Raw genomic sequence first — 26,921 nt, 5'->3', positions numbered from 1 at the left:
GTGTGTACACTGAGCGTCAGTCACATGTGCTGAGTGTGTGTTTTTGGTTAAATCCCAGCAGCAGCAGCAGCAGCTTCACTCTGACAGGAACACACTCAGCAGAGGCGAGCGAAGCTCACGCCGGACAAAAGACGCACGAGAGCAGCGACGGACGTCGTCATCGCTGAGTTATGCTGCTGCAACAAAACACGCAGAGTTCACTAATCTTTGTTGTGTGAACGGACAAAGCTTCGTACATTTTTAAATCAACATTTAGCCGCCAGGGAAATCTGTGCGTGTGTGTGTGTGTGCGTGCGTGTGTGTACAGTTTATTTACACCACAGCTGCAAAACATCCTCTTTATGGCTTTATAAGGATATAAAGACATTCTACAGTGTGTCACTTTAAGTCTACGATATCTATATATATTTTTAAACCACTCACTCTCCCACACCAAAGTCCATAGAGAAAATCAGTGATTTTAGCTGCGGGGACACAGGAGCTGCTGGTCCTCTGCTGCCTCGTGTGGTCACTTTGTGTCACTGACGTGAATCTAAATGAAGGTTTTTAAATGCCAAAGTAACAAAATCAGACATTAGAACTTAGTGATGGAGGCAGCAGTGGATCAACAACTCCTGTGTGTGTGTGATGTTAAAATCACTGATTTTCTCTGTGGACTTTGGTGTGGGAGAGTGAGTGATTTACAAGCTTCAGTTTCCTGTTGGAAAAGTCTGGGACGTGGACATGTTCTTAAGACATCGCAGACTTAAACTAGTAGATTTTAAGTCATTCATTAAGTGGCTCACAGCAAACAACCACACTCTAAAAGAAACAGAAAAGTCTTAAACTGCCCCTTTAATGAGGACGTCTATGTCTTCTGCCTGTGAACACTAAGCATCAGTGTCTGCAGACAAACCATTAATCACCATGTACGTGATAATGATCCAGTGTGAGATGGTTATTATTTCACTCAGGTGTGTAGTTATGAAAACACAGACATCACATGACGCTCGCTTCTGACACCAAACACTGTTGACTGGTGTCTGTGATCTGATCCACTGACACTATATCACATGTGAAATATAAGCCACATTAGAGGGCGGAGCTACAGTGAGACGGATTTGAAAAAAAGCACCTTTTATTTTCACCTGTGGGTTTTTTTGTTGAGCATGATGATAGAAAAAAAGCTCAAAACAGAACGTTTTTATTGACTTATTTTACACAATATTTGTGAAAAAGATCTTCTTAAAAACACACCACAGCGACGAGTGATAAAAATAGACAACTTTATTGATTAGTTTGATCAGTTGTGCCTGTTTCAGGTTGAGTTACAGTGCAGAGTTCACATCAGTGCAGGAAACATGCAGAATATGTCGTTTTAATTCATTCATCTTCAGCAACAACCAACAAAATATGCATTCATTAAATCCAGTAAAAGCAACACCAGGTGTTTCTGTGAAGATTCAATCCAAACTTCTTCTTCTTCTTCACACGTGAACTGGTCTAAAACAATCTGACAAAACCTGAAAACATCCGTTGTGCTTTTTATTTATTTGATTTGATTTGATTTTTTTTTGCGTTGTGGTTCATGGCGTTGTTTTCAGATGTGAGCATTAGGCTAAAAATAAATAAATGACAATAATGCCTAAGACAAGACAAGTGATCGCATTTTAATCATCAGCAGCATCAAAACAGAAGAACCTCACGTTTAATGAGCTACAAAACAGCTGCTCAGGCCTAACGGGACAAATGTGAAATTATGATTTAAATTCACCAAACACATGACGCTAAAATATAAAACCGCTCCTTAACTTCTGCTCAATTGTTGCAACGATGGAGAAATGTTTTATTTCAATGTCTCATAGTTGTTTTAGTGGTTTTGTCCTGAATAAATTCAACATGGCGTAAAATGAAAAAGGTGGGAGGAAGACTGATGGGGCGGTGCAGGGGGCGTGGCCTGGTAGTGACACTTTCTTGAGATATCTTAAACTTAAATTGATGACAATTTAATGAGGTGGGTGCTTTGTTCAGTGGACAGAAAACTGTTTTTTCTCCAAAGTCCAGAGAGAAAATCCGTGATTTTAGCTCACAGAGACCCAGGAGCTGCTGGTCCTCTGCTGCCTCGTGTGGTCACTTTGTGTCACTGACGAGAATATGAACAAATTATTTCAAAAGTCGAATTCACTAAAATCAGACATTAGAACTTAGTGATGGAGGCAGCAGTGGATCAACAACTCGTGTGTGTGTGTGTGTGTGATGTTAAAATCACTGATTTTCTCTCTGGACTTTGGTGTGGGAGAGTGAGTGGTTTACAAACTTCACTTTCCTGTTGGAAAAGTCTGTCTCACAGTGAGATAAAGACTGTACATGTGACGTCGATATCGTAGAGTCTCCTTTTGTTTTGGCAGCCATGTTTTCACTGAGAGTGAGCCTCTGTGTCTAAAGCAGCAGGGGGCGCTCAAACAGACCGTCAGTGCGTCATACAACCACATTTAAAACAGAAAACAAAACCTGAACCTGAATCATTTTAACAGTAAAATGTTACATGTGTTTTCTCTGGTGAAGTAACTCAAAAAGAACAGGGAGAAAAATAAGTTAACAAGATATTTTACATCAATGATTTTAAAAAATACACGACAGTTAAAAGTCAAACAAAGGAACATTCAGTGTGTAACTGTTGTGTCGATCATCAGCCCTTTTGTGTGTCACTCACACAGAGACACGGGTGAACTTCAGTGACGGGATTCAAACCCCTGACTCCGTCATGTGGAGGTCAGAGGTCGCAGCAGATCCAGCTGCGACTCCAGAGCGACTCTCTGCCGGTGAACGACCTGCGGCCACAAGAAACATCGCAAACAACTGTCACGAGACGTTCTGAGCGTGTGCGAAGTGTCACGACTTGTGTTTTTATGTTACCTGTCGTTTTATAGTCGCCAGTCACATTAGCCGAGGTCAGTGTTTGGTTGTTCATTAGCTGAACTATCAAACTGGGTTTCAGTACATTTTTCAGTTGGCATTTGCTTTTATTTTTGAAGTGTGGGCAACTATGTGACATCACTAACCAAACACCCCCCAAAAAGCCACAGAACAGTCCTTTGCGCCTCTGTCTCGTGCTCTGATGGGTTAGGGATTAAAATGATGAAAAAGAGAAAAAAGCAACAAAAAGTCTTAAATGTTTTATTGTAGATTTATTTTTACATTTCTCTTGTACAACAGTGGAAGTTACAGTTTGTACCACATTGTGTTGATAGAAAATATTCAGCTGCGCTCGACATCAACATATTAAAAATCATTGTAAAAACAATTCCAGTTAAATGACTTTACAGATAATATCGTCAAAGGTATATACAAGTTGCAATGAAAGTACGAAGAGTGTAAATGACGTTAATATCTGTATCAGAGGCTCAGTCAGTGTTGTGTTTGTCGTTTAATGGCATATAACAAAGAACAACACTGCCCCCTGGATTAGAGTGTGGGTACTGCCATGAATGACTGCTTTACATGGAAACTCACATGAGAGTGACGTCACATCTGAGTTGACCGTATTCTAGTAACAAACAAAGTAGCAGAGTATTTTAACTATTTATGCAAATGGCAGCCATCTTGGAATCCCATGTCAGGGTTTGCGAGGCTCCTCCAACTTCGAGTTCCTGTTGAAGGTCGGGCCCCTAAACTTAGATTCCCACGTCCGATTACAACTGTCACGCACCGTTACACCCCAAATGTTCAGTGCAGCCCAAAAATCATTTGTTTACACTGTGATCAAAGTCAAAGTTAACAACATGATGTTTTTTTTTCCCTGAACAGCCGTGAGACAAGTCCTCTTAAGTTTTGGTTTTGATGTTTGAACCCTTGAGTTCCATCGCTGCTCCTAATCTTGTCTCCATCAGACACATGACTAGCAGAGGCAGGTGAAGCCTCTGTAACATTGGTGTCTTGTGAGCTACCGCTCTGTGGTGGGCTGCCATCGTGGTTGGGAGCAACACAAATTCATTCGGAAAGTTTTTCATGGGGATTAAATGATGCCTCGGAGCTCCATGGTGATACCATGCCACCGAGACCGGTAAACATTATTGATGACACATGAGTTGCCAACAGACGAACACCACCCTGCTCACTGGTTTGGAGTTCTGTGAGCTCTCTGAACTCTTTTGGATCCCAGGGTCTTGGAGCTACCCATGTTCCCTGAGCTGCCAGAGCTCTTTGGTCTTCTTGAAATTCCAGGACTTTCTGAGATCCCTGGCTGTTTCCTTGATCTCCTTAATCCATCCCCTACTGAACACCAAGCTTCACTGGTCCTGGAGCTCCCTGAGGTCTTTGAGGTCCCTGAGATCCAAGAGCTTTCTAAGCCATTCCCTACTGGACAGCTACACACTGTTTTCAGTTTCCACAATGAATCTTTGTCTTTGTAAAAATATTTCCTGGAATAAAGTCCAGTATTCAGCAAGTGGTCATCAGGTTGACCACACAACTGCACAATGTCGTTCATGTTTGCCAATTCACAGTCTCTTGAATAAAACGTAGCCTTGAGGTATGCAGTGGTGATTATAGAGCCGAGGGACCACATGTCCACTGCCTCACTCAGAGGAAGACCCAGTGAGACTTCAGGGGCACGGTACGAAAGTTCTTGAAACACATCGCCACTTTCCAGATTGGAGACTAAATGAGCCAAACCAAAGTCGATCAGCTTCACCTTACAGGGCTGTAGACTGGGATTAGTCAGCATAATGTTCTGTAACTTGATGTCACAATGTACCATTTTTATGCTCTTAAGAGCGTTCAGTGCAACCAGCAGCTGTTGTGTGATCAGTTGAATCTCAGACAGAAACAGTTGCCTGCTGTTGTTAAAAACAAAATCGTAGAGCGTCATGTCCAGTTTCTCAAACTCCAGAAAAATGTTCCCTTGGAGCTCAAAGTGCCTGTTAAACCTGATCAAGCTGTTCTGGTCTGGGTCAAGATTCCTGAGGGATTCCAGGTTCTGTACCTCTTCTTTACCATATTTAGCTTTTACTTTTGCCATAGCCTTTACGGCCACCATCTCTCTGGTGTCTGATCTCCTGCACAGATACACATGTCCAAAGCCACCGTAACCAAGTACTTCCTTCACTTCATACCCACTTGATTCCATAAGTGGAACAAATCTATCATTCAGTAGTTGTGCATTCATTCTCTCCTGTTGAATGGTGCTTCTTTTGGGACTAGCAGAGGCAGGACAAGTCTCAACAGCATTGATGTCACCTGCGCGAGCTGTCTGTGGTGGACTGTCAGCAACCTTTCTGTCAGTCATGTTAGCTGTGAGTGGTGGATTCTCATAGCTGGAAGTGGCAGTTTCCTTATCCTTAAACAGGTGTGAGAAAAACCCATGGAACCTCTTGAAAAGCTTATGTTTGGCTTTGCCTTTTGACCCAATACTCCCATCAGTTGTGTTAATCTTGTCTCCATTGGAAACGTGACAAGCAGAGGCAGGTGAAGTCTCTGTAACACTGGTCTCACCTGAGGTATCGTTCTGTGGTGCTCTGCCGACACTGTTGGCTGTGCCTCTGTCAGCAAAGCCAGCTGTCGGTGGTGGTTTCTCGTTGCTGGAAGGAGCAGTTTCCTCATCTTTCGTACTGGTGAAAGATCCTTTCTTAAAAAGCTGTGAAAAAAATCCATTGACTCTCTTTAAAAGCTTATTTTTGGCTTTGACTTTTGGGCCCATAGTTCCATCAATTGAGCTAATCTTGTCTCTATTAGAGACATGACTAGCAGAGGCAGGTAAAGGCTCGGAAACATTGGTGTCATGTGAGCCAGCTTTCTGTGGTGATCGGTCAACGGTGTTGGCAGTGGCTCTATTGACTAAGCCACCTGATGGAGGTACTTTCTTATTGTTGGAAGTTGCACAATCACCACGAAAGTATTTCTTGGCTATAAACGGATGCCTCAGAGCTTCACTGGGGGAGATTCTTTTCTTTGGATCTTTTTGCATCATTTCTTTGAGGAGGCTTATGAAAGCCTGTGTGTCCTCATTAGCAGCAGAACCTGGGCGAGTCTTAACAATGTCATCGAAACTGGCAAACATTTGTGATGACACGTGAGTTATCAATGGGTGAAAACCATGCTGCTCACTCAAGGAGCTCCCAGAGCTACCTGGCTGTTTCTCCGACTTTCTTGACCCGGTCCTTCTTGAACAAGTAACTGATTTGTGCTGCTCATTGGACTTGGAGCTCCATGAGCTCTCCGAGCTCCCTGAGATCCCAGACCTTTCCGAGCTCCTCGAATTCTCTGACATCTCGGAGCTTTCTGAGACATTCCCTACGGAACAGCTACACTTTATTTTCAGTTTCCACGAGGAGTCTTTGTCTTGGGAAAAATATTTACTGGTATAAAGTCCAGTATTCAGCATGTGGTCATCAGGTTGACCAAGCAACTGCACAATATCGTTCATGTTTGCCAATTCACAGTATCCTGAATACAACACAGCCTTGAGGTATGCAGTGGCAAGGACAGAGCCGAGGGACCACATGTCCACTGCCTCACTCAGAGGAAGACCCAGTGAGACTTCAGGAGCTCTGTACGAAAGTACTTGAAACACATTGCCAAGTTTCAGATTGGAGACTGTATAAGCCACACCAAAGTCGATCAGCTTCACCTTACAGGTCTGTAGACTGGGATTAGTCAGCATAATATTGTCCAACTTAATGTCACAATGTACCAATTTAATGGTCTTAAGAGCGTTCAGTGCAACCAGCAGGTGTCGCGTGATGATTTGAATCTCAGACAGAAACAGTCGCCTGCTGTTGTTGAAAACCAAATCGTAGAGCGTCATGTCCAGTTTCTCAAATTCCAGAAAAATGTTTCCTTGGAGCTCAAAGTGCCTGTTAAACCTGATCAGGCTGTTCTTGTCTGGGTCGAGGTTCCTGATGGATTCCAGGTTTTGCACCTCTTCTTTACCATATTTAGCTTTTACTTTGGATACAGCCTTTACAGCCACCGTCTCTGCGGTGTCTCTTCTCTTACAAAGATACACATGTCCAAAACCGCCAAAGTCCAGGAATTCCTTCACTTGATACCCACTTGATTCCATAAGTGGAACAAATCCATCACTTGGCGGTTTTGTTTCCATTCTCACCTGCTGAATGTTAGCGCAGACATGAGAAAGCTATCCTGATGTTAGAACAATGCAATTTCACTACTAGAACGTTTCTTTCTTCCTTGGTGTTTCCAGCTGGTCGCCTCCATAATGACGCATTACTGCTTCCTCCTCACACCTCAGCTCAGAGCCTCGTTCCTCTTCTTCTCGAGCACTTCTTAGAGGTCTGGTTTTCCTGGTTTTTAGTGTGCATGATGTCGTCACACTTAGAAGGAGGATGTGACTGTCTGCGGTTGAATGGTGCATGTGTACAGATCAAAGGCCGACGGAATTCCCTGCTAAGGTTGCCATGGCATTGGTGATGGAAGAACCAAGAACAATTTGAAAATAAAGTTGGAAATGCCGAGTTATCAGCCGAGTTCGGGATCAGACACAAACTCAGGGCGATTTTCAAGCGATTTGGTCGTGACTGACACACTTCCTGTTTCGGACCCAATTATAAACCTTTGGGGACGATGAGCGGACGTGTCGTGTAACATAACTGAAGAATAGAGATTTGGCGTTTGGGACGCTCTGCGACACCCCAACTAGAAGTCCAAGAACAATAGGACAGAGTGCTCTGACGCCGTGTAACATGAAGGACAGTCCATACTGTCCTCTTTGGGACACCCAAGAACAGGTCCACAATTCGTTTTTGTGATTGCAAGCATCACTGACAACACTTCAGAAGCCGTGATGGGCAATTCCTTGCCCTGCCTCCTCAGATTTACCTTGCGACTCGACCTCAAAAGACTCAAAAGACTCCGGGACAGTATTTATTAGACCTGTAGGTGTCAGGGTTGGTTACTCTGAGGTCTGGCGTAAACAGGAAGTCAGGTCTGACGGTGACCAGGTGTCCACATGCACCAGGTTGGTCACTGCTACAGGTGGGTGGATCCATGAATTGAGCCATTTAATTGGACGATAGTTCCTGTTATTGTTTATTAATCGACCAATTATAACAAATGTATGTTCTCATAAACCTGTGAATCTTTTTTCCTACAGAAATTGTTGTTTTTTTGTTTTTTAATGACCTGTTTCATGTGTTTAATATTTATTTTGATTGAATATACTGTCATTGAAGGTTCAGTAAAACATTGAACAGTGTTTCCATGGTGACACATTGACATTTTAATGTTTCACATATTAAAACCTAAAGTTGTTATTTTGTTAATTTGAGCCTCAACAAAGATCTGGATTGTTTTTAATAATCTAACCTTTGATCCGTTTGTCCATCTATAAATTATATCAGTATATTTTATATCATTATTATTATTATTATAATAATAATAATAATATCTTATATTTTGGTTCAGCTTCCTTCCTTCCTACAACTACTCAAACTACTACAGATTTTAAAACAGATAAAAAGCCTCAGACTCACATCTTTTTTCTCAGTTTTCCTCTGAATTTTAGGAAAAATCGAAAGAAAATAAGTTTATTTATAGATTTATTTTCTCTTTCCTCACACGCTGTCTCATCGTCCTCCGTGGACCCTGTCGTTTCTGGGACCCTATTTTGAAGAGGACAGTTGTGGATGCCACAGAGTCCTGGCTGTTTTAACAAGGCTGGCGTCTAAATAAAGACACACACATGTCTGTCTCTGCAGGATTCCACACATGCTTTGATGAACGTGCAGAATTACAGCGAGGACGGATGAGACCACTTTAGTCCGAGCAAACAGAGTGAGAATGAAAACGTCAACGAGTCCATAATGATCATAATAATACACTTATAATTTGAAATAGTTGATGACTGTAATGTTGTGAGAGGTTTCTCTGTCATTTTCTGTCCACACAGGAGTTAAAAAACATCATTTATCCGACCTTTATAGCTGAATGAATCATCCACTATTTAAATAATTCAGTTTGATGACTTTGAGGCTTTATTTTAATCATTAAAACCTGTTTGTGTGATTTTTCAGCTTCTTAAATGTGAATTTGCTCTGGTTTCTCTGATCCATAAAACAAAGATATCATTTTGGATTGATTTCCAGGTTTGACAAACACTGGTCGACATTTTCCGATATTTTATCCACCGAACAACGAGGGTTGAGTCAGATTGACTGGATTGAATGTGTGTCTGATGTCATTATTGAAACTCAGACACAGATTCAACCATTCAGCAAAGAACAGTTAATATCACTGTGCAGCTCCACATGAAAAAAATAAATACAAGTTTAACGCTCAGAACACTCTGTGTTCATGTTTTATCTCGTGTGTGTGTGTGTGTGTGTGTGCGTGTGTACAGGCATGCAGCATGTGTGTGAGTCACACACAGATGCAAACACTGATGTCTGTGTCTGTGTGAGAGACACACGACGACTGTCCCAAATATGTGACGATCACACAAAACAAAAAAAGCTCTGAAATGTGAATGAGGTGAAGTGTGTTTCTGTTTGGTCAACATGGTGGTGATCAGCTGTGTGATTCCATCAGATGTTGATGAAGATTCTCGTAAACGTCTCAAACGTCTCTCTTTGTGAGTGAAGTGAGTGAAGATCTGGGTTTTTCCCTCGTCTCCGGAGGAGCCAGAGGTCAGAGGTCACGCGGTTCACACAGAACATGGACTGACCTTGAGTTGTTGTTGGAGCTCACTGTTGAGGCGCGTCAGCACCGCGTTGGTTTCCCTGTTCTTCCGGATCGCCGTCTGGATCTCCCTCTTCTGCCTGACACACAGACACACACAGACACACACACACACACACACACACACACACACAAACACACACACACACAGACACATACAAACACATACAGACACACACAAACACACACAGAGACACACAAACACACAAAGACACATACAAACACATACAGACACACACAAACACACATATAGACACACAAACACACACAGACACATACAAACACATACATACAGACACACAGACACACACAGACAAACACAAACACACAGACACACATAGACACACACAAACACACATACAAACACATACAGACACACAAACACACACACAGACACACAAACACACACAGACACACACAAACACACATAGAGACACACAAACACAAACACACATAGACACACAAACACACACAGACACACAAACAGACACATACAAACACATACAGACACACAAACACACAAACACACACAGACACACAAACAGACACATAGAAACACATACAGACACAAACACATAAACACACACAGACACACAGACACACACAAACACACATAGAGACACACAAACACAAACACACATAGACACACAAACACACACAGACACACAAACACACACAGACACACAAACAGACACATACAAACACATACAGACACACAAACACACACAGACACACAAACAGACACATAGAAACACATACAGACACACAAACACATAAACACACACAGACACATACAGACACACACAAACACATACAGACACATACAAACACATACAGACACACAAACACACAAACACACACAGACACACAAACAGACACATAGAAACACATACAGACACACAAACACATAAACACACACAGACACACAAACACACACAGACACATACAAACACATACAGACACACCAACACACACAGACACACAAACACACAGACACACAAACACACAAACACAATTCATTTGTTGAGTAAATCAAGTTCAGGAACAGGAAGTGAGTTGTGTGCATGTGTGTCAGCGTTTGTTTAACATTGAACAGAAGATGAATGAAAGAGTCAGAGATGAAAGACGGAAAAATATCGGAAACTTCACTCACGCTCTGACCACGCCCCAAAATACAGACGTTCTAGAGAAATATTAACATATTAACATTAACATATTATTATTATGATCCATCTTATTATAATGAATTGCATTTTTGAGGCCTTTGACCACGCCCCAAAACTCATGGTGGACATTTACGACTGTGGGAGGGGCCAATAAGTGCGCCGCCTCCTGTTCTAATTCACCTGAACAGCAGGTGTAGAAGGTCGGGAAGAAGAAAAAAATGACATCATGATCCAAACACAACAGGACGGCCGCCATCTTGGATTGAACGATTTTGGCGATTTTGCACCAACGACCTTTGAAGGAACTTGTTTTATTGTATGACTTGTTTATTTGTGTTGTTTTAATCATTTCTACAGTGTCTTATGTTTCTATATTTTATTCTCTGATACATCTTGGACTGACCTAAGGGGGGCGCTGTTGAGCCCATGACTAATAACAATAGTGCGATAACCTTTTCATAACTTTGGAATTATTGAACGTTCAAGTCTTAAAAAGACACTTGTTGGACAGACAGAGTCCACAGTTTGACTGACTTTTGAGCAGGTTTTGTCGGGTGAGGGAAGGACGCGGCGGCGGTGGGCGGGACCGTGGGCGGCGTCAGTGTCTCTGCGCTCTGAGTCTCAGCGTGGTACTTCTTGCGAACTGGTTTCTGTGGCACCTGAGAGGAGCCAGCGACCACGACGACGTCCTGGGAGAAAAACGTAAAAACAAGCCACAAGTCAGCGTACGAAAACACTCAAACTCTGACACATGAATGAATGAATGAATGAGTGAATGAATGACCTGTTTTGAAGTCAAGTTCTCAGTGCTTGGACCAAATCTGGACGGTGGACACGGGTCGTCAGGTTTGACACTGATCTCCTCCTGCAGCACAGACGGTTTTCCACATCATTGTTTCATGAAATGAGATAAAAAAGTTCACTGAAGTGAAAAAGTCGCAGCACAAACTGTAGTTTTTAGCACTTGTGTCTGTCTTCGTCCACACAGTCCTGTCCCATGGTGTCTGTGGACATTTTAATGTGGGGTTTAGCGAACGTGATCCTCTAATTTCTACGAGCTTGTCTCTGCACTGTGGTTTTCCTGATGCTTTAAACAGGCTCACGCTGCTGCTGCTGCTGCTGCTGCAATTCTGCCCATGAAAAAACCTAAAAATGCATTCTGCTGAGCAACGCAAGCGCAATAATGGACATTACTGCTGAATATGAAACACGAGCGCGGCGTGGAAACATTAAAACACGGGTGCGGGAGCTGCTGCAGTGGCAGTAAACCACAGGAGCTCCATTAGCTGCATGTGTGGTCACAGCAGCCAGAGGTCACGGCGGTTTCACTTCAGCAATGTCAGAGAAGGAGAAGGAGGATCATCGCCGTCACGCTGGAGTTTCACCATTTAAATGATACAAATTAGAGCGAAGCAGCAGGAATTATGAGCGACTCAGGAGAAAGTAGAGTTGTAGACATTAAACCTGCACGTGGTAACTGTGCTAACAGGCCATTAAAAACTAACTCACGCAGTCTGAGGGTTTGATTTTTGGTGCTGACGGAGGCGGTGAATCACGGCTGCACTGACACACGACTCTAACCCACCACAGTCAAGTGTCGTGAAACTTTAGTGAAGTCAAGTGAATTTGTTTTAGCTCAGAGGAGCTGCTGGTTCACTGCTGCCTCGTGTGGTCACTTTGTGACACTGAGGTCAATCTGAACAAAAACCCAGAATTAATAAAATAAGACATTAGAACTTAGTGATGGAGGCAGCAGTGGATCAACAACTGTGAGTGAGTGGTTTACAAACTTGTAAAAGTCTGTCTGACAGTGAGATAAAGACGTGAACATGTTTTATAACAGCATCCACACATGGAATAATTTAATATAATTTAATTTAATTTAATTTAATTTAATTTAATTTAATTTAATTTAATTTAATTTAATTTAATTTAATTTAATTTAATTTATGGTCCTTGCAGTTCATATATAAATAAAACATACACAGGTTTATTGTGTAGTCAGTGTAATAGTCTGACACAGAACATTCACAGTCCAGGACCCAACCCTGACAGTGAGACCTGGTTTTTCTGCTCACCTCTTCTTTGAAGTGACTGAAGTCAGCGAAGTTTGGCTGCTGAACTGAACTCTGAGCACTTTTCTCTGTGGCAGAGATGAAATGAGAAACCTGAGAGAAAACGACAAGTGACAACTGATGAAGCAAAAAAATGTCCCTCAATCGTGAGTGAACGGGACATTTGTTTACAAGTGTCGAACATGAGGAAATCATACTCTCTCCCACACCAAAGAAAATCAGTGATTCTAGCTCACAGGGACACAGGAGCTGCTGGTCCTCTGCTGCCTCGTGTGGTCACTTTGTGTCACTGAGGTCAATCTCAACAAAGCAGAATTATTAAATAAGACATTTAAACTTAGTGATGGAGGCAGCAGTGGATCAATAACTCCTGTGTGTGTGATGTTTAAATCACTGATTTTCTCTGTGGACTTTGGTGTGTGAGAGTGAGTGGTTTACAAACCACTTTCCTGTTCTAACAGTGACATAAAGACGTGAACATGTGACATACAGGAGATATCATAGACTTAAACTGATGTAGATTTTATGAAGTGTTTTCTGTAAGAACGAGCCTGCTCAGCTCTAGGTGTACTGTAGGGGGCGCTCACAGCACAACCACACTTTGAAGTTTGCAGAATTGTACAATATAAAAAGTGTGAGTCACCTGAGAGGCCGACGGTCTTGGAGGCAGAGCTGGAGGAGGAAGTAACCATCCAGCACTTTTTACTCCTGAAACACACAAGACAATATGCACTTAAACCTGAGTCAAAAACACCTTAAACCTGAGTCAAAAACACCTTAAACCTGAGTCAAAAAAAACCTTAAACTTGGGTCAAAATACATTAAACCTGAGTCAAAAAAACCTTAAACCTGGGTCAAAAACACATTAAACCTGAGTCAAAAAAAACTTTAAACCTGGGTCAAAAACACCTTAAATCTGAGTCAAAAACACATTAAACCTGAGTCAAAAACACCTTAAACCTGAGTCAAAAAAAACTTAAACCTGAGTCAAAAACACATTAAACCTGAGTCAAAAACACCTTAAACCTGAGTCAAAAACACCTTAAACCTGAGTCAAAAAAACCTTAAACCTGGGTCAAAAACACATTAAACCTGAGTCAAAAAAAACCTTAAACCTGGGTCAAAAACACCTTAAACCTGAGTCAAAAACACCTTAAACCTGGGTCAAAAACACATTAAACCTGAGTCAAAAAAAAACTTAAACCTGGGTCGAAAACACCTTAAACCTGAGTCAAAAACACATTAAACCTGAGTCAAAAACACCTTAAACCTGAGTCAAAAAAACCTTAAACCTGAGTCAGAAACACATTAAAACAAAATATAATTTTGTTGATTCCATCTCAGGATCTGTGAAGAGCCAGGTCAGTGTGAGGATGTGGTACCTGGCGCCCCCTGCTGGAGCAGCTTGTTGAGGTCCAGTGACGAGGCTCTGGAGTGGGTCTTCTGGGGTCGTGGTGGAGGCGTCGGAGGCTCCTCGGTTTTCTTCAGACTGTCTTCAAAGGATGTGCTGGAGTAAGACCTGCAGACAGAAACAACACCGAGACACAGGTCTGTGATGGTTCTGTGACGCGGGTCTGTGACATGGTTCTGTGAAGCGAGTCTGTGACATGGTTCTGTGAAGCGAGTCTGTGACATGGTTCTGATCCGGTCACACTGTGAGTGAAATGCTCTCACCTTGGCCTGGTTCTGGTCCTCATCTGTGGGTCCAGATCCTGAGGAGGTTCTGAGAGGAAGAACACATTCAAGTCACACTCTAATGACTGCAAATTTATACCAAGGTTTTTACACCTCGGTTGACAACAAATTCAAGGACTTTCCAGGACCTTCCAGGACTAATTCTCTCAAATTCTAGGAGTGAATGTGTTGACACAGCTTCAGATGGGAGGACAACATGACGTCCACTTTTATTGATTTACATCTGGACAAAGTGATTGTCTTTTGTCTTTGTATTTAGGGCCATTTTCAAAAACTTTCAAGGGCCTTGAATTATTTTTGTCACATTCACAAACTGTGAGAACTGTTTTATATTTTCCTCTGTAATGACTTTAAAAAAAGCTTCAGGTTTTAAGGAAAATTCATGTTCAGCTACATTCTCTTATCTTATCTTTTATATCTTACATTATCTTATCTCTTATATCTTACCATATCTTATCTCTTATATCTTACCTTATCTTATCTTATATCTTACCTTATCTTATCTCTTATATCTTACCTTATCTTATCTCTTATATCTTATCTCTTATATCTTACCTTATCTTCTTATATCTTACCTTATCTTATCTCTTACCTTATCTTATCTCTTATATCTTATCTTATCTCTTATATCTTACCTTATATCTTATCTCTTATATCTTACCTTATCTTATCTCTTATATCTTACCTTATCTCTTACCTTTTCTTATCTTATCTCTTATATCTTACCTTATCTTATCTTATATCTTACCTTATCTTATCTCTTATATCTTACCTTATCTTATCTTATCTTATCTTACCTTATCTTATCTTATATCTTACCTTATCTTATCTTATCTTATCTTATCTTATCTTATCTCTTATATCTTATCACCTGGTCTCTGAGGAAAAGCACAGAGTGGTAGAATAGGTTTCTGCTGTGATGTCGTCGCTCTCGTCAAATCATCATCTGTACAAACAAAGAGAAGACAATGTTTATTCATAATTTATTCATTTAAAATTTAAAATTATGAAGAGGACAAATAAAAGACTGTAATCCAGCTGTAATCTGATCAAATTATTCCCAATGGAAATACACAAGAGTCTGTGGATTATTTAACATCTTTTTTTTTTTTTAACATCTAAGAATCCATTGCCTTCTTTATTAAATTATAAATTACCTTTTTTATTTCATGTCATATAATGTTCTTAAAAATAATGTGAATTACAATTTACAAGAAATAAACAAATATGCCGCTTTTTAAACGACTAAAAATATATTTTTTTGCTGTTTTTATGAGACAAGAATATAAAAATAATTAATTTCATACATTATGAAATGAGAGGAAATAGTTTCTCAGAAATAAAATCTGTTGTTTACCAACAAATGAGACATAGTAAATAATAAAATATATTACACTTCCAAAAATATTCTTTTGTAATAAACAGAAAAGCAACAGAAATGATTATTTATTTTATTGCAACAGACTTTGTTTTTAAGAAAAAATATCTCATTCATTTAAAAAAACTGAACTTTTTAAATGACTTTTAACTTATGGAGAATGAAATAAATATATTTGTTTACCTTGTTGACACGATTCTTCTTTTAAAGATTGTTTTGTTAAACTCGGCTCAAATCTGCTGCGACTCTGAAAAAGACAAAAACAAAGCAATGAAATGAGATCAGACAGGAGTTCATATTCAGAGTGTTGCTGCCCCCTGCTGGTGACAAAGAGAGGTGTAATCTCCATCACAGAGGGTCACTTTTCTTCATCGTGGGTTTGGTGAACTTCCTGTCTGCAGTTTTTAATGAATCAGTGTGAATTATTAAAAGAAATCTCAGTGTCTGTAGAAGTGTATGAAATGTGTTGGTGTTCACCATGTGACTGTGTCGAGGTGCAGCGTCGTCCTCAAACACGATGAGCGGCTCTGTGCTCTGGAGAAGAGACAAGAATAAATGTAACGATGATAAAATCAGATTCTTTATGAGTTTGTTTGTTTTTCCTCTTACTTCAGGAGTGTCGGCCATGTTCTCCTCCTCCTCCTCCTTTATCTTCATCACCTCCTCCTGCTCCTCCTGCTCCTCCTCCTCCTCCTCTTGTTGAGGTCTCAGAGTCACAGGTAAACTCTCCGGCAGAGCGTAGCCGTTCTTTCTCGCCACAATCAGGTGAAACGCCGTGCAGAACTCAGAGAAGGTGAGAGCGCCATCTCTGTCCACGTCACTCAACTCCCTGTGAAAGAAACAAGATTAAGAAATGAGATTAACCACTCCAGGTTAACCACTTCAGATAAACCACTTCAGATTAACCACTCCAGATAAACCATTACATTACATTACATTACATGTCATTTAGCAGACGCTTTTATCCAAAGCGACTTACAATAAGTGCATTTAAACATTTGGGTACAAATAAGAGCTAGAAGTAAGAAAGAGCTTCAAGTAAGACAAACTATGAAGTGCTAGTCATAAGTGCGATGTATAAGTTTTTGGGTTTTTTTTGTCGTCGTCGTCTTAGTCGAGGTAGAGTCGGAAGAGATGTGTTTTTAGTCGGCGGCGGAAGATGTGGAGGCTTTCCGCTGTCCGGATGTTGATGGGGAGCTCGTTCCACCATTTGGGAGCTAGGACAGTGAACAGTCTCGAGTTCCTCTGCGATCCTCTCAGTGAGGGGGCAGCGAGCCAGTTTGCCGATGCAGAGCGGAGTGGGCGGGCTGGGGTGTAGGTTTTGATCATGTCCTGGATGTAGGCTGGACCGGATCCGTTTGTAGCATGGAACGCAAGCACTAGAGTCTTGAAGCGGATGCGAGCAGCTACAGGAAGCCAGTGAAGGGACTGGAGGAGCGGTGTAGTGTGGGAGAATTTTGGTAAATTGAAGACCAGCCAATATAAACCAATATAAACCAATATACCAGCCAATATAAACCACTCCAGATTAACCACTCCAGATAAACCACTTCAGATTAACCACTCCAAATTAACCACTTCAGATTAACCACTCCAGATAAACCACTTCAGATTAACCACTCCAGATAAACCACTCCAAATTAACCACTTCAGATTAACCACTCCAGATAAACCACTTCAGATTAACCACTCCAGATAAACCACTCCAAATTAACCACTTCGGACTAACCACTTCAGATAAACCACTTCAGATTAACTACTGCAGATTAACCACTCCAGATAAACCACTCCAGATAAACCACTTCAGATTAACCACTCCAGATAAACCACTGCAGATGACAACAGTTTACATTGTCTGATCTACTTTAGTCTGTAATTAATAAAAAATAGTTTGTTACAAACAGACTCGACTACTGTGATGTTCATTTGAATATTTTTTCGAACATTTATTGTTTCTCACTCATTCACTCACACTTGCTCACTCACTCACTCAGACACTCATTCACTCACTCACTCACAGACTCACTCGCTCACCAGATGTGTGACAGTTCAGGGATGGGGAGTTTGGATTTAGTGAAGAAGTTTTTGGCCACAGATCCTGAGAAAAACAAAGAAAATAATAATTTATTAGTTTATGTTTTGAAATATTCACATCATTGATTAGCAGCTGCCTTTTCTAAGATTTTAGAAACAAAGGGAAGATTAGAAAGAGGTTAGTAGTTAGCTAAAATATCTGGGTCAAGGGTCGCTCTTTTGAGAAGGGGTTGAAAAACTGCTGTTTTAAACGTTTGGGGCACATATCCAGTTAATAAGGATAGATTAATTTGAGTTAATATAGAGCTGTTAATTAAAGGAAACACATCTTTAAACAGTTTGGTGTCAGTGTTGTTGTGTTAGTTTGTGTTTGTTTTTCTGCCAATTAAAAGAGTTGTGTTCGTATTAGTGTTGTGTGTTTTTAGTTTGTGTTGTGTTGTGTTATGTTGTGTTCTGTTGTGTTGGTGGTGTTGTATTTGTGTTGTGCTGAGTTGTATTGATGTTGTGTTTTTGTTGTGTTGGTGGTGTTGTGTTATTGTGTTGAGTTGTGTTGATGTTATGTTTTTGTTGTGTTGTGCTGAGTTGTGTTGATGTTGTATTTTTGTTGTGTTGTGGTGTGTTTGTGTTGGTGTTGTGTTGATGTTGAGTTGGTGTTGTGTTGGTGTTGTGTCCCTGTGTGTGTGTCAGTGTGTCAGTGTTGTTGTGTGCTTTTGTTGTGTTGGTGTTGTGTTCTTCCATTAGATCCTTCTGTGTGTGTCAGTGTTGTTGTGTGTTTTTGTTGTGTTGAGTTGGTGTTGTCGTGTTGTGTTGGTGTTGTGTTGAGTTGGTGTGGTGTTGGTGTTGTTGTGTGTTTTTGTTGTGTTGTGTTGGTGTTGTGTTGAGTTGAGTTGGTGTTGTGTGTTTTTGTTGTGTTGTGTAGGTGTTGTTGTGTGTTTTTGTTGTGTTGTGTTGTGTTGGTGTTGTGTTGAGTTGGTGTTGTGTGTTTTTGTTGTGTTGTTGTTGTGTTGTTGTTGTGTGTTTTTGTTGTGTTGTGTTGGTGTTGTGTTCTTCCATCAGACCCTCCTATGTGTGTGTCAGTGTTGTTGTGTTGTCTTGTGTTGTTGTTGTGTTGGTGTTGTGTTGTGTTGGTGTTGTGTTCTTCCATCAGACCCCCCTATGTGTGTGTCAGTGTTGTTGTGTTGTCTTGTGTTGTTGCGTGTGTACCGAGGATCAGAGCGCCCAGGTCCGGCTGAAGACTCCTGAACTGGTTGGTGTAATAGTCGAGCTGTTCCTCTGTGATCCTCCAGGGGTCAGTGTCACAATAATCATCCACATCCTGACGGTTTATCCTCTCTGATGAAGACGCCTGAGCCACAAACACACAAACACACAAACACAGAGAGAAGAAGAAAAACATGTGAATTATTATTTAAAATGTTATAAAATTCAGATCCAAACAAAAGAACTCATTTGTACCCGGGTCATGACAGGATGTTCCACCGTGGGTTTGGAGGCGTACTTGTTGGGGGAGGAGTGCGGCTCCAGCTGAGCCAGCGGCCATTTTGTCTGCGTCCCTTCATAGACTGACGGACATAAGACAAACTGACAACATCCAGCTACCATTTTCCTCTCAATTACACATTTATTTAGTTATATAAAAACAAGGTCATAATAAAAACTTACTGATTTGTGAGTCGGCTCCATTTTTCTGTTTGACGCACGAGTAGCTGCGATACGTCGCTGGAGAGATAGGTGGGGAAGTGTGTGGTGATCCAGGTGGAGACCAGGGTTCCTGTCAAAACCAGGACGCAATGACATCACCAGGATTTCAGCCACTTAATCAAATACTTCAAATTCTTGTGCACGGTATCTTATGAACATGTTCACGTCTTTATCTCACTGTCAGACAGACTTTTGTTTGTAAACCACTCACTCTCCCACACACACACACACTCACTCTCCCACACCAACGTCCACAGAGAAGACCTCAGTGACACAAAGTGACCACACGAGGCAGCAGAGGACCAGCAGCTCTATTTCCAGCAGATATTTCAAGAACATCATGTTCACTGCTTTATGTTTGTAAACCACTCACTCTCCCACACACACACACACACACACCCCAGAGAGAAAATCAGTGATTTTGACGGGGGGGCACAGGAGCTGCTGGTCCTCTGCTGCCTCGTGTGGTCACTGTGTGTCACTGAAGTCAATCTGAACACAGGATTTCAAACACTGAAGTGACAAAATAAGACATTTGAACTTAGTGATGGAGGCAGCAGTGTGTGTGTGTGTGAGATGTCTGTGGACTTTGGTCCATTGACAAAAACCCACATTAGTGGAACTCTGGTCATATGTAGTTGACAAAAGCATGAGCTCAAATGTCGGTTGTTTGAAATAAGTAAACAACAACTGATGTTGGTATCACATATTAATGGTGGTGGTATCAGTGTTATTGAGACTAACGATCAGTGCTGATACTGGTATTGAACATTTTGAACAATAAACAGCACCTAAATCATCAGAGGTTTAGTCCTGTGCTTACCTTCTTCTCCACAGTGGCCTCCAGGCGTCTGAAGCTGCTTCTGTCAGCCAGAGTCCACGACACTGATCCACACTGAGCTTCTACACCGAGAGGCAGGGACGAGTATCTCATCTCTGCTTCATTCTTCATCCCCACAAATCTGGGCAGAGGTAGATCTGCAGCCATAACAGAGGAAGAGAACCAGAGGCTCACTCACTTACACTTTCCAACAGCAAAGGGAAGTTTGTAAACCACTCACTCTCCCACACCAAAGTCCACATAGAAAATAAGTGATTTTAACATCACACACACAGGAGTTGGTGATCCACTGCTGCCTCCATCACCAAGTTCTAATGTCTGATTTTGTCAATTCGGGGTTTAAAATCCTCTGTTCAGATTGACCTCAGTGACACACAGTGACCACACGAGGCAGCAGAGGACCAGCAGCTCCTGTGTCCCTGTGAGCTAAAATCACTGATTTTCTCTCTGGACTCTGGTGTGGGAGAGTGAGTGGTTTACAAACTTCACTTTGCTGTTGGAAAGTCTGTCTGACAGTGAGATAAAGACGTGATCATGTGACGTAGATATGGTGAGTCTTTTGTTCTCAGGCTGCAGGGGGCGCCATCTGCACAGTTAGTGTTGACTACCTCACACAACTACACTTCTACAAACCTTAACTAGCATTTTGCTGATATTTACCATGTTATGTCATTTGTACTTTTTATATTTCCATTTAAGTAGCTAAAAAAAAAACATGTGATGTAAACAAAAAAACCTGATTTTAGAGTTTAACCTCATGTGTGACAATCACTGAGACAACAGGAGTTCATCAGGATGAGCGTCTGTGATCAATCATGGCCGATTTCAAATCTATACTCTTCATATTAATCCATCATGATCCTGCGTCACATGCTGTGAGACTGTGTCTTCTGCTCTCCTAACCCACTTAGCCCTTTCCACACGATTAGACCAAATCCTGCCACGTTCAGATTATCTCCTGATCCATTTTGGCTCTCGTCAGACTCCTCCGGCCTGAGCGGAACACTTACTGGTGGCTGTGACACTGTCCAGGCGAACAGGCAAACCTGCCTGAGCGGCGGCGAGCAGCTTCAGAGCCACGTAGAACTGAGGCGTACCAAAGTAACCCAGCTGCCTCGCGCCACACACCTCAGTCACCTGCGAAACACAGCATCATATCCAACATCAGGGAGCAGATACATACATGGAATGAATTTCAAAGTCAAGTCTGGACTTTGTTTTTCCTGAAGCAAGAGCTGTCACCATCATGTGTTTATGAACTATGAACGAATGAATGAGGGCGCTGCTGTTATTGTCTCATGAGGCCGAGGGTCATGTGCAGTGCATGGGCTCATTGTGCTCGACCTGCACTGAAAGTCACTCTGCAGCTTTCACAGCGACGTGAGATCCACATCTGCACAGGAGATGATTCCAGAAACACCGCTAATGACCACGAGGAACCACACCACTCATCACATGAGAAGAAGAAGAAGAAGAAGTACTACGACTTCGTCTTATTCTACTACTACCACTACTTTTACTACCACTTCTACTACTATTACTACTATTTCTTCTACTACTACTTCTACAACGACTACTTCTTCTCCTACTACCACTACTTTTACTACCACTTCTACTACTATTACTACTATTTCCTCTACTACTACTACTACTACTTCTACAACGACTACTTCTTCTCCTACTACCACTACTTTTACTACCACTTCTACTACTATTACTACTATTTCTTCTACTACTACTACTACTACTACTACTACTTCTACAACTAATACTTCTTCTACTACTACCACTTCTACTACTACTACTATTTCTTCTACTACTACTACTACTACAACGACTACTTCTTCTCCTACTACCACTACTTTTACTACCACTTCTACTACTATTACTACTATTTCTTCTACTACTACTACTCCTTCTTCTTCTACTACTACCACTACTTTTACTACCACTTCTACTACTACTACTACTATTTCTTCTTCAACAACTACTTCTTCTTCTTCTATTACTTTTACTACTACTTCTACTAGTATTACTACTATTTCTTCTACTACTTCTTCTACTACTACTACTTCTTATTCTACTACTACCACTACTTTTACTACCACTTCTACTACCACTACTACTACTTCTACAACTACTACTTCTTCTCCTACTACCACTTCTACTACTACTACTACTACTTTTTCTTCTTCTTCTACTACTACCACTACTTCTACTACTACTACTATTTCTTCTTCTACAACTACTTATTCTTCTTCTATTACTTTTACTACTACTACTTCTTCTTCTACCACTACTTTTACTACCACTTCTACTACTATTACTACTATTTCTTCTATACTTCTTCTTCTACTACTTCTACTTCTTCTTCTACTACTACTACTTCTTCTTCTACTACTACTACTTCTACTACTTCTTCTACCACTACTTTTACTACCACTTCTTCTACAATCACTACTATTTCTTCTTCTACTGCTACTTATTCTTCTTCTATTACTGTTACTACTACTACTACTACTTCTTGAGTAATTATAGTAAAAATCAGATTATGTTATTTAAGACATATTCACATGCACTTTTATTGTGAGTAGAACGAGTGACGTAATAATGCTGCAGTTCTGCTGAAAAGCACCAGAGGGCAGGTGTCAGAAGGTTTTCCTGCCAACATGGCGGCGTAAACAAACTGAGCCACTGACGTCAGGAGCTCCGCTGGTAAAGAACGATTATAAATAGAAGTTTAAATTGGATTCTTTCAGCATTAGGAGCTTTAATTCATTAACCAGTTGTTGTTGTATAATGACAAATAAAGATGCTTTCCTCATTTTCCTTCCTTTAATCTCCACACTGAGAGACCACGTCCATTTCAAATATGGAAAATGTTTATTGACAGATCTCGTTTGGGGGAGGCGGGGTCTTGGATGTCGACTGTTTGTCATGAAGGAAACACATGATTGAAGATTCTCTGATACTCAGTGACATATTGACCCTGGAGTCACGGCAGAGTCCTGCAGCAGACATCCTGCAGCGGCTCGGACAAACCAGGCTTACAGGCCCCGGGTGTCACTCAAACCCAGTGAGGTGGCGCTGATCCAGGCCGGACAGGAAGGAAGGAAGCTCAGTGCCAAACTTCCTGACACCCACACACACACACACACACAATAGACTGTGATGGCCTTGAGCCGACCCATCAGAACAGAGAGTGAATGGAGGCGCTGATCTGATGTGCTGTGTTCATCTGAGCTGGAAAAATATGTCCATTATATTCCTGTGATGCATCAGCAATAAGTAGTCTGACTGGGTGAGTGAGTGAGTGAGTGAGTGAGTGAGGACAGACCAAACATAGGACAGACCACAATCCTGTCAGATGACACACTGTCACAATCTGTGTGACAGCAGCAACAATCAATCAATCAATCAATCAACGTCAATTATACCAATAACCACTTTATCAGTTTGAGTCGTTCTTTGACTCCAGAGTGTTCAAGTGATCGTTGTTGAGGTTTAGTGTGGATACATGAGGTTCTCACACACATGCTGAACCTCAGTTCATATAATCCATGTCAGTTTAAGTCAACGACATCTTTAAGAACATGATCACGTCTTTATCTCACTGTGAGACAGACTTTTCCAACAGGAAACTGAAGTCTGTAAACAACTCACTCTCCCACACCAAAGTCGCAGGGACACAGGAGGTGCTGGTCCTCTGCTGCCTCGTGTGGTTACTTTGTGTGACTCTGAACAAAGGATTTCAAAGGCCAAACTCGTAAATGAACACAGTGATGGAGGCAGCAGTGGATCAACAACTCCTGTGTGTGTGTGTGACGTTAAAATCACTGGTTTTCTCTCTGGACTTTGGTGTGGGAGAGTGAGTCTCACAGTGAGATAAAGAAGTCAACGTGTCCTTAAAGACGTCGTCGACTTAGACTGACGCAGATTTGATTACACAGGTGTTTAGTTAAACCATGTTCTTCAATGATACTGAGCCTCTGTGTGTCAGGCTGGTTCTCAGCAGCAGGGGGCGCTCACAGCACAGTCAGCATATGACAAACACACACACACACAGACACAGTTGGAGGAGGACTTGTGACCAAATCTGTAACTGATTGATTAGTCGAATGAGATTAATTGATTAACACACACACACACACACACCCACACACACATGTTCGACATTCATGACTTGAGGGGACATTCCATTGACTTACATTCCTGGAGATTTACTCTAATCTTAACCACAATTACTACTGACCTAATCCTAATCCTAATCCTAACCCTGACCCTTACCTTAAAACATATCTTCACCTTAAAATGTAGAAGTCTACGTTATGGGGACAAGGAGGACAAGTCCCCATAATAATGTGACTGTGGACAGGTTTAGGTCCCCACAACATTAGTAATACCTGGACACACACACACACACAGTGTCTCCTGCAGCTGCAGCTCTTAGCTGTGGAACATGTGATGAAGCAGCAGCTCATCATCATCATCATCATCACTCACTCTGTGCAGAAGCTCAGGATGAAGACCGGATGCCTTAAACAGCTCCGCCACCTTCACAGACGACAGGTTCCCGGTGTTTTCTGCAGCAGGAGCGGGAGCAGGAGGAAGAGGATGATGAAGGTGAGGAGCAGCAGGAGCAGCAGGAGGAGCAGCAGTAACAGTGTGACTCTGACACAGTCCGTGTAACCCTGAGTAAAAGCTCTGCTCCTGTTCACTCAGTGACAGGAAACTCCCTGAACACCACACACCGCAGTCCGGATCCATCCTACACCAGAACACAGCCACACATCCTGATCCTGCTGCCGCTAACACCGGCGAGGAGGAGCAGGAGAAGCAGGAGGAGGAGGAGCAGGAGGAGGAGCACGACAATAAAGACGGGTCTTTCTGCAGAGTGTATAACACAGCGCTGTGTCTTTAAGTGGGCGGGACTACAAACAGTGGGCGGGACTACACGTTGTCAGAATCACACAGAGAAGTGTCTGGCCGTTTCTTAATACTTGGGAAATATATACTTGACAAGTACAGGAGTACACAAGTATGTGGTTGTTTCTCAATACTTAATACTTAATACTTAAAGTATGTATGTATTGTTCTGCTGTTTGAATGGTGGCTGGCGCCAAGTGCTGCAGCCTCATTGGCGCCACCTACAGTGTTGATTAATAACATATGAAATACTTTTAATAAATGTATATATATTGTTATGATTTTCACATTTTAAATATTTAACTTCATGTATTAATTTATTTCTATTAAAATATACAATACAAATAATACAATGTGGAATATTGTATTATTGTACTACTATTTACGTATTATATTTAAATACAGATACAATGACCGTGTGACTTTAATATAAATCTAAAATTCAAAGTTAAAGTAAATAAAACATTAATAATATACAAACTTTCAAACTTTCAGGTCAAAATGTTTCCATTAAAAACAAAATAACACGTCAACATCAAATCTATGGATCACACCGAGCATCTAATGACAGAGACATCATGATGTCATCAGGACAGGCCGAGGTCACGCTGCTCTGTGCCGGGCACAGTGAGCGCCGAGCGTCCGCAGAGGCGGAGCTTATCACCTCCGACAACGTTGCTGTCAAACTATAAATACGTCATATCTTCATACATAAACCACATGTTTGAATTCTAAATGACTCATTTCTCGCCTCAAATGATGTTAAAACTTTGTTCCGGGACACAGAAAAATATTTATTTCAGATTTATATTTCTATTATCTGCTGCTATGCTCCGCCGAAATGTATTCTGGGATACATCCCAAGTACGCTTAAGTCACCTCCGATGCATACTTGGTAAAAATGGGCGGAGCGAGAACACTTCCGGGTTTGAGAACCGTCCTCGCTGTTCGCTTACTTGAGAATTGGAACGGAACTTGGACTGAGGCTGATGACGTTTTCACAAGTACGGGAGTACACAAGTACACACAAGTACGCACAAGTACACACAAGTACGCACAAGTATGGATATTGAGAAACGGCCTGAGTTTCTTTTTCTCCCAGGAAAGTGCTCTCCCACCACAGACCTGACCATCACCCTCAGCAACTCTGTGGTAACTCCGTCTCATACCGCAAGGAACCTGGGTGTGACACTTGATGACCATCTCTCCCTCACTGCCAACATTGCTGCAACAGCTCGATCTTGCAGATACATGTTGCACAACATCAGAAGGATAGTACGGAAGTACACACAAGTACGCAGAAGTATGGATATTGAGAAACGGCCTCTGTCTGTCTGTCTGTCGCCTTTTAGAAAAATAAAAAACGCCCCTGGAAATAAACCACGCCCACTCTCCGTCACCCTGACCCCTCATCCTGACCAGTGACCTTT

The 26,921-nt window shown here is 41.6% G+C and overlaps 1 protein-coding gene across 3 annotated transcripts; it reads right to left on the bottom strand.

Annotated features, from left to right (window-relative positions):
* Nucleotides 1–1,251: 1,251 nt before the first annotated feature.
* Nucleotides 1,252–25,467, bottom strand: reps2 (RALBP1 associated Eps domain containing 2). 3 transcript variants are annotated; one of them, XR_009241391.1, is made up of 20 exons: nt 25,069–25,467; nt 21,576–21,702; nt 20,548–20,702; nt 19,686–19,794; nt 19,479–19,585; nt 19,227–19,368; nt 18,024–18,087; nt 16,599–16,818; nt 16,467–16,523; nt 16,173–16,236; nt 15,483–15,557; nt 14,591–14,639; nt 14,299–14,435; nt 13,560–13,624; nt 12,920–13,009; nt 11,626–11,706; nt 11,376–11,530; nt 9,662–9,755; nt 2,249–2,810; nt 1,252–2,213 (listed from the first exon to the last, which is right to left on the bottom strand). XR_009241391.1 is itself a non-coding variant. In XM_058639335.1 (19 exons), exons 1-19 carry the CDS (start codon nt 25,330–25,332, stop codon nt 2,742–2,744), a joined length of 2,124 nt encoding a protein of 707 aa, XP_058495318.1. In that variant the 5' UTR covers nt 25,333–25,467; the 3' UTR covers nt 1,252–2,741. The 3 variants fall into 3 exon arrangements, 2 of the variants coding, with proteins under 2 accessions (XP_058495318.1, XP_058495319.1); XM_058639335.1 differs by having other exon boundaries at nt 1,252–2,810; XM_058639336.1 differs by having other exon boundaries at nt 1,252–2,810; nt 14,591–14,628; nt 15,484–15,557.
* Between the last annotated feature and the right edge of the window lie 1,454 nt (nt 25,468–26,921).

This window comes from Solea solea, chromosome 9 (assembly GCF_958295425.1).
Source record: "Solea solea chromosome 9, fSolSol10.1, whole genome shotgun sequence".
In the NCBI taxonomy this organism is placed as follows: Eukaryota; Metazoa; Chordata; class Actinopteri; order Pleuronectiformes; family Soleidae; genus Solea; species Solea solea.
This window is presented reverse-complemented; position numbering and strand designations above follow the sequence as displayed.

What these genes read in the sequence shown, in the direction of transcription:
- reps2 (XM_058639335.1), bottom strand. Translation starts at nt 25,332, where the DNA reads ATGGATCCGGACTGCGGTGTGTGGTGTTCAGGGAGTTTCCTGTCACTG. An exon ending in CCTGGGCGCTCTGATCCTCG is followed by an intron (nt 18,088 to 19,226) that starts GTACACACGCAA and finishes TGTTTTTCTCAG; the next exon opens with GATCTGTGGCCAAAAACTTC. An exon ending in CACCTCGACACAGTCACATG is followed by an intron (nt 16,237 to 16,466) that starts GTGAACACCAAC and finishes TGTCTTTTTCAG; the next exon opens with AGTCGCAGCAGATTTGAGCC.